Here is a 14,373-nt window from a genome sequence, read left to right as displayed (position 1 = left end):
ATTGTTCCATCCGCTGCCAGATCCACTCCCAGATATCTAAAACACTTCACTTCCTCCAGTTTTTCTCCATTCAAACTCACCTCCCAATTGACTTGACCCTCAACCCTACTGTACCTAATAACCTTGCTCTTATTCACATTTACTCTTAACTTTCTTCTTTCACACACTTTACCAAACTCAGTCACCAGCTTCTGCAGTTTCTCACATGAATCAGCCACCAGCGCTGTATCATCAGCGAACAACAACTGACTCACTTCCCAAGCTCTCTCATCCCCAACAGACTTCATACTTGCCCCTCTTTCCAAAACTCTTGCATTCACCTCCCTAACAACCCCATCCATAAACAAATTAAACAACCATGGAGACATCACACACCCCTGCCGCAAACCTACATTCACTGAGAACCAATCACTTTCCTCTCTTCCTACACGTACACATGCCTTTCATCCTCGATAAAAACTTTTCACTGCTTCTAACAACTTGCCTCCCACACCATATATTCTTATATATATATTTGGGAGACCAAATTGGAGGGGGAAAGATGGAGTGAAAAGATTTTGAGTGATCAGGGCCTGAACATGCAGGAGGGTGAAAGGCGAGTAAGGAATAGAGTGAATTGGAACGATGTGGTATACCGGGGTCGATGTGCTGTCAATGGATTGAACTGGGGCATGTGAAGCGTCTGGGGTAAACCATGGAAAGTTCTGTGGGGCCTGGATGTGGAAAGGGAGCTGTGGTTTCGGTGCATTATTACATGACAGCTAGAGACTGAGTGTGAACGAATGGGGCCTTTGTTGTCTTTTCCTAGCGCTACTTCGCACACATGAGGGGGGAGGGGGTTGTTATTCCATGTGTGGTGAGGTGGCGATGGGAATAAACAAAGGCAGACAGTATGAATTATGTACATGTGTATATATGTATATGTCTGTGTGTGTATATATATGTGTACACTGAGATGTATAGGTATGTATATTTGCGTGTGTGGACGTGTATGTATATACATGTGTATGTGGGTGGGTTGGGCCATTCTTTCATCTGTTTCCTTGCGCGACCGCGCAAACGCAGGAGACAGCGACAAAGCAAAATAAATAAATAAATTAAATATATATATATATATATATAAATTAAATATATATATATATATATATATATATATATATATACATTTTTTTGTGCATATTCACCATTTCCCATGTTAGCGACTTAGTGTTAAGAACAGAGAACTGAGCCTTTGAGGGGATATCCTCACTTGGCCCCCTAGGGGTGGATGAACAGCTGGGTTGAACTGTGGACTGACTGCCATAACCAAGATTTGAACCTGAGTGTTCAACCCTGGACAGCCCATGAATGTCTCGCTTTTAGGAACGCTAACCACTACACCTTGGGGGTCCATATATTGCACTTGTGGTAAACAACAAAAAAATAGCTTGAAAAAAATTCACATTTTCTATACTCGTTTGGATTTCCTGTGTAGCAAGGTAGCACCAGGAACAGATGAAAAATTGCCTCATTTGGTCACATTCACCGGAGATGTCATGTATAATGCACCAAAACTAGAGCCACAGCCAATCCTCACAAACCTTTCCCTGGTTTCCGTGATTGCTTCATATGACCTGGTTCAGCCCATTTACAGCAAGTCATCCTCTGTGTACCACATCGCTCCAGTTCACTCTATCCCATGCATGCTTCACACCCTCCTGCATGTTCAGACCCCTTTCACTCAATGCATCGTTAACTCCATCCTTTCACCTCTTCTTAGTTTCCCCCCTTCTCTTTATTATTATTACCATTATTATTATCATTATTATAATTATTATTATTATTATTACTATTATTATTATTATTATTATCATTACTATTATTATTATGATTATTATTATTATTGTTGTTATTGTTATCATTATTATCATTACTGTTGTTATTATTATCATTATTATATTATTATTATTATTATCATTATTATTATTATTTCATAATCAACCGCTGTTTCCCGCGTCAGTGAGGTAGCGCCAGGAAACAGACAAAGAATGGCCCATCCACTCATATACACACACACACACACACACACATATATATATATATATATATATATTCTTTCTTTCATACTATTCGCCATTTCCCGCATTAGCGAGGTAGCGTTAAGAACAGAGGACTGGGCCTTAGAGGGAATATCCTCACCTGGCCCCCTTCTCTGTTCCTTCTTTTGGAAAATTAAAAAAAAAAAAAAAAAAGGGCAAATGAGAGTTGGGGTGAGAGAGTATCATTAAAGTTTAGGGAGAATAAAAAGATGTTCTGGAAGGAGGTAAATAAATTGCGTAAGACAAGGGAGCAAATGGGAACTTCAGTGAAGGGCGCAAATGGGGAGGTGATAACAAGTAGTGGTGATGTGAGAAGGAGATGGAGTGAGTATTTTGAAGGTTTCTTGAATGTGTTTGATGATAGAGTGGCAGATATAGGGTGTTTTGGTCGAGGTGGTGTGCAAAGTGCGAGGGTTAGGGAAAATGAGTTGGTAAACAGAGAAGAGGTAGTAAAAGCTTTGCGGAAGATGAAAGCCGGCAAGGCAGCAGGTTTGGATGGTATTGCAGTGGAATTTATTAAAAAAGGGGGTGACTGTATTGTTGACTGGTTGGTAAGGTTATTTAATGTATGTATGACTCATGGTGAGGTGCCTGAGGATTGGCGGAATGCGTGCATAGTGCCATTGTACAAAGGCAAAGGGGATAAGAGTGAGTGCTTAAATCACAGAGGTATAAGTTTGTTGAGTATTCCTGGCAAATTATATGGGAGGGTATTGATTGAGAGGGTGAAGGCATGTACAGAGCATCAGATTGGGGAAGAGCAGTGTGGTTTCAGAAGTGGTAGAGGATGTGTGGATCAGGTGTTTGCTTTGAAGAATGTATGTGAGAAATACTTAGAAAAGCAAATGGATTTGTATGTAGCATTTATGGATCTGGAGAAGGCATATGATAGAGTTGATAGAGATGCTCTGTGGAAGGTATTAAGAATATATGGTGTGGGAGGCAAGTTGCTAGAAGCAGTGAAAAGTTTTTATCGAGGAGGTAAGGCATGTGTACGTGTAGGAAGAGAGGAAAGTGATTGGTTCTCAGTGAATGTAGGTTTGCGGCAGGGGTGTGTGATGTCTCCATGGTTGTTTAATTTGTTTATGGATGGGGTTGTTAGGGAGGTGAATGCAAGAGTTTTGGAAAGAGGGGCAAGTATGAAGTCTGTTGGGGATGAGAGAGGTTGGGGATGAGAGAGCTTGGGAAGTGAGTCAGTTGTTGTTCGCTGATGATACAGCGCTGGTGGCTGATTCATGTGAGAAACTGCAGAAGCTGGTGACTGAGTTTGGTAAAGTGTGTGAAAGAAGAAAGTTAAGAGTAAATGTGAATAAGAGCAAGGTTATTAGGAACAGTAGGGTTGAGGGTCAAGTCAATTGGGAGGTGAGTTTGAATGGAGAAAAACTGGAGGAAGTGAATTGTTTTAGATATCTGGGAGTGGATCTGGCAGCGGATGGAACCATGGAAGCGTAAGTGGATCATAGGGTGGGGGAGGGGGCGAAAATTCTGGGAGCCTTGAAGAATGTGTGGAAGTCGAGAACATTATCTCGGAAAGCAAAAATGGGTATGTTTGAAGGAATAGTGGTTCCAACAATGTTGTATGGTTGCGAGGCGTGGACTATGGATAGAGTTGTGCGCAGGAGGATGGATGTGCTGGAAATGAGATGTTTGAGGACAATGTGTGGTGTGAGGTGGTTTGATCGAGTTAGTAACGTAAGGGTAAGAGAGATGTGTGGAAATAAAAAGAGCGTGGTTGAGAGAGCAGAAGAGGGTGTTTTGAAATGGTTTGGTCACATGGAGAGAATGAGTGAGGAAAGATTGACCAAGAGGATATATGTGTCGGAGGTGGAGGAAACGAGGAGAAGAGGGAGACCAAATTGGAGGTGGAAAGATGGAGTGAAAAAGATTTTGTGTGATCGGGGCCTGAACATGCAGGAGGGTGAAAGGAGGGCAAAGAATAGAGTGAATTGGAGCGATGTGGTATACCAGGGTTGACGTGCTGTCAGTGGATTGAATCAAGGCATGTGTATGGGGGTGGGTTGGGCCATTTCTTTCGTCTGTTTCCTTGCGCTACCTTGCAAATGCGGGAGACAGCGACAAAGCAAAAAAAAAAAAAAAATATATATATATATATATATATATATATATATATACATACATAAATGCCCATATACATATACATACACACACAAATTCATATATACATGTGTACATATTCATACTTGCTTGCCTTCATCCATTCCTGTCGCTACCTCGCCATACAGGAAATAGCATTGCGACACTATCATTATCATTAATATTATTGTTATTATTATTATCATTATCATCATAAAATCTCAGGACCCTGCCTTCAGTGGCTCCTACAACCTAAGGGCTGTGCCACAAATCAATAGCAGGGAAATTAACTCCTTTGGAAAGAGAAGTTCTTCAATGAGGTTGTATTCCATTTTGTCCATTATGATAGAACTTGTTGTTGGTGACTTCACTTGAGGAATAATCACATACAGATGGATTTAGGTAATGGCTTTGTATATATCTTTATCCTTTATACACCTTCACCTTTTCCTACATTAGTGAGGTAGTGCCAGAAGCAGACAAAGAAATGGAATCATTTGCTCACATTAACTTTCTAGCTGTCATATATAATGCAACAAAAGCAGAAAGTCCTATACACTCCAGGACCCACAGAGTGTTTTATATGCCCTGGTTTGGTCCACTGATAGTACATTGCCCACTGTAGACCACATCTATTCAATTCTCTCAATCTCTTACATGCCCCATACTCTCCCTCCTGTTCAAGCTACAAATAATCAAAGCATATTTCATCTCATCCATCCACCATCTCCTTGGTTCCCTCTTTTCTTTGCTCCCTCCTCCGCTGACAAGTATACTCTCTTAGCCATCCTTTCCATAAATGGAAACCAATTCAATACATCCTCCTTAACTCTTGTACATACTTCTCTTATTGTCATCACACCTCTATCTTATCCTATAATTTCTTAATCAATAAACCATCCTTAACTACAGAGTTTCCTAATATGATTGATTTCTGTACTTTCTCATCTCACAACCCTACAATACCAGTGGGGCTACTATACCATCAAACTTACCCATCTTTGCCCTCACAGACCTCTCTTTCCAAACATTCCTTAATGTGCTTAGGCCCTTTGCCCACCCTGTGGCTCACATGGTTCCATTATCTGCCATATCCAATCCCAGGTATCTAAAACACTCCAGTTCCTCCAAGATTTCTTCTTCAGACTCACACCTCAAATAACATTTCTCTTTCCAATGCTAAACCTAATGATGTTGCTTTTATTTACATTTACTTTTAACTTTCTCCTCTCAAACACTCCCTAATTCACAAACCAGCCTTTGCAGTTTCTCACTCAGATCTGCCACTAGTGCAATGTCATCTGCAAAGATAATTGACTCACCTTTCAGGCCCCCACCCCCAACAGATTGCAAATCTGCTACTTTTTCCAATGGAAACTTTCACATTCACATCTCTAACTACCCCATTCATGAATAGATTTAACAGCGATGGTAACATCACACACTTTTGCTGCAGATCCAGCTTCACCTGGAACTACCAATTTTTTTCTCTTTCTACTCACACAAATTATTATCTTTCTCAGTAAAGGGTTGTGGTTGGCTGTAGCCATCTAGGATGTGTTGTGTGAGATCACTGTGTTGAATGGTCATGGAGTGTTTGGGTCTGAAGCCATGTCATGAAGGTGAAGGTAGGATAATTTGCTTCATTCTGCTGTTGGTTAATTTTTCACTGAGTATGAATATTAAAGACTGAAGTGATCTAGGGCAGTAGGAGGAAGAGGTATATGGGTGATTTGGAGATCTTAGGATTATTAATATGTTAGAAAGCTTTCAAATGTTAGAGTTTTTGTTATGTAGCCAGGAGTGGTTGAAGATGTCTGTATTTGCTTGGATTGCAACTGTGGTAAAGTGTTTTATGTAAAAGTTTGACATATTTTCAAGGCCTGTAGCAGGAGAGTTCTTTCAGGTTATGATTACTTAGCTTGTATTGGTGGGAGTGAAGGGTGGGTAGGCAATTGTTTCTAGATGGATTTTGTATAGGATTTTCATGACTTCCCTGTTTAGAGTCAAGGTTGGTTTGTGGTTGATCTTTGGGGGGGGGGGTGTCTGAAAATCCTCCCCTCCCGTTTTTAATTTTCCAAAGGAAGGAACAGAGAAGGGACCAAGTGAGGATATTTCTTCTAAGGCTCAGTCCTCTGTACTTAACGCTACCTTGCTAATGTGGGAAATAGCATCGCTACCCCCCCCCCCCCACTTCAGAGAGGTATCACCAGAAAAACAAACAAAAAAGGCCATAGTCTTTAGCTGTCATGCACTAAAACCACAGCTCCCTATCCACATCCAGGCCCCACAAACCTTTCCATGGTTTACCTCAAATGTTTCACATGCCCTGGTTCACTCCACTGACAGCAAGTCAATCCCGATATACCACATCGTTCCAATTCGCTCTATTCCTTGCATGCCTCTCACCCTCCTGTATGTTCTGGCCCTGATTGCTCAAAATCTTTTTTACTCCATCCTTCCACTTCCAATTCGGTCTTCCACTTCTTGTTCCCTCCCCATCTTTCCTTACTCATTCTCTCCATATGCCCAAACCATTTCAACATATCCTCTTCTGCTCTATCAACCACACTCTTTTTACTTCCACACATCTCTCTTACACTTTCATTACTTACTTGATCAAAACACCTCACACCACATATTGTCCTCATAGATGGGGTTGTTAGTGAGGTGAATGCAAGAGTTTTGAAGAGAGGGGCAAGTATGCAGTATGTTGTGGATGAGAGGGCTTGGGAAGTGAGTCAGTTGTTGTTCGCTGATGATACAGTGCTGGTGGCTGATTTGGGTGAGAAACTGCAGAAGCTGGTGACTAAGTTTGGTAAAGTGTGTGAAAGAAGAAAGCAGAGAGTAAATGTGAATAAGAGCAAGGTTATTAGGTTCAGTAGGGTTGAGGTACAAGTAAACTGGGAAGTAAGTTTGAATGGAGAAAAAGTGGAGAAGTGAAGTGTTTTAGATATCTGGGAGTGGATTTAGCAGCGGATGGAACCATGGAAGTGGAAGTGAGTCACAGGGTGGGGGAGGGGGCAAAGGTTCTCGGAGCATTGAAGAATGTGTGGAAGGTGAGAATGTTATCTCAGAGAGCAAAAATGGGTATGTTTGAAGGGATAGTGGTTCCAACAATGTTATATGGTTGCGAGGTGTGGGCTATCGATAGGGTTGTGTGGAGGAGGGTGGATGTGTTGGTAATGAGATGTTTGAGGACAATATGTGGTGTGAGGTGGTTTGTTCGAGTAAGTAATGAAAGGGTAAGAGAAATGTGTGGTAATAAAAAGAGTGTGGTTGATAGAGCAGAAGAGGGTGTATTGAAATGGTTTGATCACATGGAGAGAGCCAGTGAGGAAAGATTGACAAAGGATATATGTGTCAGAGGTGGAGGGAATGAGGAGGAGTGGGAGACCAAATTGGAGGTGGAAAGATGGAGTGAAAAAGATTTTGAGTGATCGGGGCCTGAACATGCAGGAGGGTGAAAGGCGGGCAAGGAATAGAGTGAATTGGATCGATGTGGTATACCGGGGTGGACGTGCTGTCAGTGGATTGAATCAGGGCATGTGAAGCATCTGGGGTAAACCATGGAAAGCTGTGTGGGGCCTGGATGTGGAAAGGGAGTTGTGGTTTCGGGCATTATTGCATGACAGCTAGAGACTGAGTGTGAACGAATGAGGCCTTTGTTGTCTTTTCCTAGCGCTACCCCGCACACATGAGGGGGGAGGGGGATGGTATTCCATGTGTGGCAAGGTGGCGATGGGAATGAATAAAGGCAGACAGTGTGAATTGTGTGCATGGGTATATATGTATGTGTCTGTGTGTGTATATATATGTGTACATTGAGATGTATAGGTATGTATATTTGCGTGTGTGGACGTGTGTGTATATACATGTGTATGGGGGTGGGTTGGGCCATTTCTTTCGTCTGTTTCCTTGCGCTACCTCGCAAACGTGGGAGACAGCGACAAAGCAAAATAAATAAATGGATGGTATTGCAGTGGAATTTATTAAAAAAGGGGGTGACTGTATTATTGACTGGTTGGTAAGGTTATTTAATGTATGTATGACTCATGGTGAGGTGCCTGAGGACTGGCAGAATGCGTGCATAGTGCCATTGTACAAAGGCAAAGGGGATAAGAGTGAGTGCTCAAATTACAGAGGTATAAGTTTGTTGAGTATTCCTGGTAAATTATATGGGAGGGTATTGATTGAGAGGGTGAAGGCATGTACAGAGCATCAGATTGGGGAAGAGCAGTGTGGTTTCAGAAGTGGTAGAGGATGTGTGGATCAGGTGTTTGCTTTGAAGAATGTATGTGAGAAATACGTAGAAAAGCAAATGGATTTGTATGTAGCATTTATGGATCTGGAGAAGGCATATGATAGAGTTGATAGAGATGCTCTGTGGAAGGTATTAAGAATATATGGTGTGGGAGGCAAGTTGTTAGAAGCAGTGAAAAGTTTTTATCGAGGATGTAAGGCATGTGTATGTGTAGGAAGAGAGGAAAATGATTGGTTCTCAGTGAATGTAGGTTTGCGGCAGGGGTGTGTGATGTCTCCAAAGTTGTTTAATTTGTTTATGGATGGGGTTGTTAGGGAGGTAAATGCAAGAGTTTTGGAAAGAGGGGCAAGTATGAAGTCTGTTGGGGATGAGAGAGCTTGGGAAGTGAGTCAGTTGTTGTTCGCTGATGATACAGTGCTGGTGGCTGATTCATGTGAGAAACTGCAGAAGCTGGTGACTGAGTTTGGTAAAGTGTGTGAAAGAAGAAAGTTAAGAGTAAATGTGAATAAGAGCAAGGTTATTAGGTACAGTAGGGTTGAGGGTCAAGTCAATTGGGAGGTAAGTTTGAATAGAAAAAAACTGGAGGAAGTAAAGTGTTTCAGATATCTGGGAGTGGATCTGGCAGCGGATGGAACCATGGAAGCGGAAGTGGATCATAGGGTGGGGGAGGGGGCGAAAATCCTGGGAGCCTTGAAGAATGTGTGGAAGTCGAGAACATTATCTCGGAAAGCAAAAATTGGTATGTTGGAAGGAATAGTGGTTCCAACAATGTTGTATGGTTGTGAGGTGTGGGCTATGGATAGAGTTGTGCGCAGGAGGATGGATGTGCTGGAAATGAGATGTTTGAGGACAATGTGTGGTGTGAGGTGGTTTGATTGAGTGAGTAACATAAGGGTAAGAGAGATGTGTGGAAATAAAAAGAGCGTGTTTGAGAGAGCAGAAGAGGGTGTTTTGAAATGGTTTGGGCACATGAAGAGAATGAGTGAGGAAAGATTGACCAAGAGGATATATGTGTCGGAGGTGGAGGGAACGAGGAGAAGTGGGAGACCAAATTGGAGGTGGAAAGATGGAGTGAAAAAGATTTTGCGTGATCGGGGCCTGAACATGCAGGAGGGTGAAAGGAGGGCAAGGAATAGAGTGAATTGGATCGATGTGGTATACCGGGGTTGACGTGCTGTCAGTGGATTGAATCAGGGCATGTGAAGCGTCTGGGGTAAACCATGGAAAGCTGTGTAGGTATGTATATTTGCGTGTGTGGGCGTATGTATATACATGTGTATCTGGGTGGGTTGGGCCATTTCTTTTGTCTGTTTCCTTGTGCTACCTCAAAAATGCGGGAGACAGTGGCAAAAAAAGAAAAAAAAAATGTATAGATTCATTTTTTCATACATACTCACCATTTCCCGCATTAGCAAGGTAGTGTTAAGAACAGAAAACTGAGCCTTAGAGGGACTATCCTCACTTGGTCCCCTTCACTGCTCCTTCTTTTGAAAAAATAAAAATGGGAGGGTTACACAGTAAGTGAAAGATCACGTTTGGTGAGGCTATATTATTAGGAGAACAAACTTGTCAAAGAACGTGTTACTCCCAAAGAGTCTACATTTCCCTGCTACTGGAAAAGTGTAGCCTATGGCTACCAGAGCCTTTAGAAGGGTCCTGGGGTAATTATAAAGATAATGTTATATATATATATATATATATATATATATATATATATATATATATATATATATATATATATATATATATATATAAAATCATTTGTTCTTCATGTTGAGAAAAGTATATATCCCAGTCATAAAGTACTGTCACTGTAATTCTATATTTTCCTTGCTTTCAATTTGCAATTTACAGCCAGAATTTGATACAGTATATGTATCTGCAGAGTAAAACTAAAGACATTTCAAAATGATAATTCTTTTAATGGAGTTATGTCACTTTGGTAAGTTACAGTTTACTGCTTGTTTTAATTGAATTATACTGATGAAAATATTATTTTGCTGTGTTCATTGTGTGTGTTATCCATTAACTTCCAACTTTCCATTTCCTCTTTTAATGTTTTCACGTCTTTATTTTCACACAAAACATACACTGTAGGGAAAATGAAGAGTGATTTTGACTGTTTTCTACATTTTTTAACTTCCCTTTTTAAATGTTAGTGGAAGGCATACCACCAAACGGTAAGGCTTACAAGGCTTTTTTAACAAATGCATGGGATGCAAAATGCTTACTGCAGTCAAATGAGGTTTCTAATATTAAATTGCCATATGCTAATATATCAAGAAGAGCCTCATCCATAGAAAACCCATCAGTCAAGACTCTAGCATTCTGTTGGTTAGTAGTTATTGTGATACACACAAGAAACCTTCCTGGATATCGCTGTCATATTCGCATGATAATCCTAATATGAAATATATAGAAAAAAGTACTATTTTCACCATATTTATTTATGATACACTGGAGTTGGGTTGTACAGTATTCTAACCCTTTTTTATGTAAGTCTTCTGATGTATGTCATTATGCATATTTTATGAAGTATATATGGAATGAATAAAATGAAATTGCTATGTGATATATTGAGCATGGTGTAACACTAAAGAGTAAATAATTCACGAAAGTCAAGTCTTTAGTGTAAAGATATAGTTTATTAATGCAAATGTATCTACAGCGTACAAGCATGTAAAGCTTCAAAGCTTCATCTAAAATATATATGAGAAAAAATTGTGTAAAACAATGCCAATAAGAATGGTTATCAGTTACATTTTTCCTAATACATCAGGTCTATTCAAGTATATTGTAAAGTAACCTAGTTCCAGTGTAGAGTTGTTTGGCATGTTTTGGTAATTTTGTTTAAGGTTCAAAAATTATTTCTTATTGATATTAATATCCAGGGATACATTGGATGATATACATATTGTCTTACAAGATAGAGTAGGCAGTTGTTATTGCTTGTATTTTCATAATGTATGAAGCTGCACAGCTGCCCATCAGTAGTATTTCAGAATTCTTTTATTAGTAGTTTTACATCATGAGCTACTACTGTATCATGCATTTCGTAAAGAATTAAAATTTATGAATCTTTTTATTATTAAGTCTTGCTTTTAAACCATTGATTTTCAAATGATGTCTGTTTGTAATGCTAATATTACATAGGAGAAATAAAATGGTTATCATGTTTGAATATGTAATGGATGGTTATGTAGTAGGACATTAAACAAGAGATTTCAAGTAAAATACCAGTGGTATTATGGACAGGTTGAATATTTTGATGCATGCTCTGATGTACATGATGCCAGGTGATTATTTGATGCATGCTTTTAATTGGCTATAGTTTACGGTTTCCTACTTTATTAACATTGTGTACATAACTTTAAGGTACATCATGATTAGGAAACAACCTGAATTATTTTGATTACGTGTTGTGAAAGTTCAGAAAAATACACTGGGTGTTTGTCATAAAAATTCAGAATGTAATTTGAGGACATCAGTATCTTATGTAGCATATACTAATCATATTTACAGTATGATGGTCCTTGAGTCTTCAGATTCAATCATCACGACCAGTCCACATTTCAGCACAGTCATCCTTACTTTCCCTCTCCTGCAGAGTATTGACCAGTAGGACTAGGCTTTCCCTTTTAGGCTCTTAGAATTATTGATTTTCTTTTTTATTAAACATATGGACGTGGTATTCATATGATATCTCATATGGCCATTGATAACAAATACCTAAAACTGTAAGTTGAAGTTATTTTTTATTTTCTTATTTTCTATTTTGCTTTGTCGCTGTCTCCCACGTTTGTGAGGTAGCGCAAGGAAACAGACGAAAGAAATGGCCCAACCCACCCCCATACACATGTATATACATACACGTCCATACACGCAAATATACATACCTATACATCTCAATGTACACATATATATACTCACACAGACATATACATATATACACATGTACATAATTCATACTGTCTGCCTTTATTTATATAGTTATATAGGTATTATTTAGCAGTGGGGTACTTATGGTATAAATCAAATTTGATAAAAGTTTTCAAACAGTTATCATCCAGCCTTAGGGGTATCAGTTTTGAATTGAGGTGAACCATTTCTGAAATCCTGGTCATCTCTTTGCCTGTCACAAATATGATTTTTATCCATCTTTACATCTTGTCTTTAACTTAGATATAAATTTTGTCCCTTACAGTAGAAGAGGGAAAATGAACTTAGTCCTAACAGTTGAAAACCAACTTTGTCTGCTATCTCTGTGTTGTGAATGATTAAGTTAGTTATGAAGCTGTGAGAAGTTTTTAATGCTTCAAGCTAGGATTAGGACTAATCACAAAAATGAATATATGCATTTTGTTGGCAGGTGGCCATGAAGTAGAACAGCCTTGGAAACCAATCACTTCTCTAATTTATTGAGGAGTGAAGAATTATTTCAAAAGCCTCTAGCTAGAGGAGTCATCACTGAAATTAATGTTTTGTTGGCAGACTAGCTACATAAGTCAGTCCTGGCCTGGGTATAGTCAGGTGGAAGCTAGATACTAATTGTAGAGTGCTTAGAAAAGATAAAAATGTTAAGAGTTATGAAAAGATTCTTTGAAGCCTGTGACCATTTTGTAGTTTTTGTGGAGCTAAAGAACGGAGAAGTAGAGGTATGGTGTAAGGAGGAACAGAGAGGTAGAAGTGTTAGCAAAGGAGATAAATTAGAAAGAATGCAAGGAGTAATATCAAAGAGGGGTGACAGAAAGTTTAGATGAAAGTGTGGTAAATTTAAGGTAAATGCAAGGATGCAGTCATATGTGAATGAGGTATTTAAAATGTTTAGAGAAAGACTGTTAAAGGTTGTAGTGTTAGTTGCTGGATACAAGGTTGTGAGATGTAAGAGTACAGGTGGAAATATATGGTGGATGGGTAAGATTATAAATGCTGTGAAAGAGAAGAAAATGGCACATAGCAGATTGCTTGAAAGGAATGTACCTGTGAAAGTTCAGCAAAGGAGGGAAGAATTAAAGACTTGTAAGTGGAATGTTAAAAGGCTGATAAAGGAAGAAAGAGTAGATGAAGATTTCAGAAGAATGTTAAAAGGCTGATAAAGGAAGAAAGTAATTAAAAATTTTGGAAGAAAGTTGAGTGAAAAAATTAACGAAAATAAGAATCATACTGGAAGGAGGTGAAAAAGGAAAGAGTGGAAATGTAAATGTGAGAAGTAAGAAAGAAGAAAGGGGAGTTGCTGAATCAAAAGGAGCACCTGGAGTGGATGAGATTAGGACTGAAATGTTGAAGTATGGAGGAGAAAGTGAGACACAGCAGATGCATTTGATATGTAATTCAGCATGGAAGCAGAAGGTTGTACCTGAGATTTGATGAAAGCTATTATTGTTCCTTTACTCAAAGGGAAAGAAGCTAAGGATGTTATAGGGGAACAAGTCTGTTAAGTATACCTGGAAAAGTGTATGTAAGAGTGTTAATTGATAGAGTGATGGAAGTGACTGTACATGTAATAAGTGAGGACCAAGGGTGTTTAGGAAAGGTAGGGGATGTGTAGACCAGATTTTTGGAGAAAATGACTGTGTAAAAGTATTTAGCAAGAGGTAAGAAGCTGTATGCAGCATTTATGGATCTGGAGGAATGTAAGACAGTCGAATGGAATGTTTTATGGGATGTGTTAAGGATGTATGAGGTAGGGGGAAAACTGTTAGATGTGTAAAAGCCTTCTGTAGAGGAGCAAATGCATTTTGTAAGTGTGGATGGAGAGTTGAGCAAAAGTTTCTATATACATGTGGGTGTGATGCAGGGTTATCTGACGTTACTGTAGCTATTTAACACATATGTGGATAAAGTGATAAGAGAAATGAAAGCAAAACTAGGGAAAAGGGGTGTGATGGAGTGTGGTGATGAGGTATGGTGGTTAGTGACAAGCCTGTTGCAGATGAC

General features: G+C 39.4%; 2 protein-coding genes across 14 annotated transcripts in view; one reads left to right on the top strand and one right to left on the bottom strand.

The window, feature by feature from the left end:
• Positions 1 to 14,373, top strand: part of unc79 (UNC-79 domain-containing protein) — a 216,704-nt gene that overhangs the window by 39,507 nt on the left and 162,824 nt on the right. For 12 of the 13 annotated variants that reach the window (XM_071687677.1, XM_071687676.1, XM_071687673.1 and 9 more), the window contains exon 9: positions 10,596 to 10,616. The exons of the other annotated variant lie outside the window; for it this stretch is intronic. In XM_071687677.1, coding sequence (XP_071543778.1) covers positions 10,596 to 10,616 — 21 coding nt within the window. The remainder of the gene's footprint in view (positions 1 to 10,595; positions 10,617 to 14,373) is intronic. 13 annotated transcript variants of the gene reach the window in all.
• The window catches only part of LOC139762701 (alkylglycerol monooxygenase-like), a 255,753-nt gene that overhangs the window by 94,976 nt on the left and 146,404 nt on the right, over positions 1 to 14,373 (bottom strand). The gene's annotated exons all lie outside the window — the stretch shown is intronic.

The sequence above is a fragment of the Panulirus ornatus genome, chromosome 44, assembly GCF_036320965.1.
Source record: "Panulirus ornatus isolate Po-2019 chromosome 44, ASM3632096v1, whole genome shotgun sequence".
NCBI classification, from domain to species: Eukaryota; Metazoa; Arthropoda; class Malacostraca; order Decapoda; family Palinuridae; genus Panulirus; species Panulirus ornatus.
The sequence above is the reverse complement of the archived record's forward strand: the minus strand, read 5'-3'. Positions and strand labels throughout refer to the sequence as shown.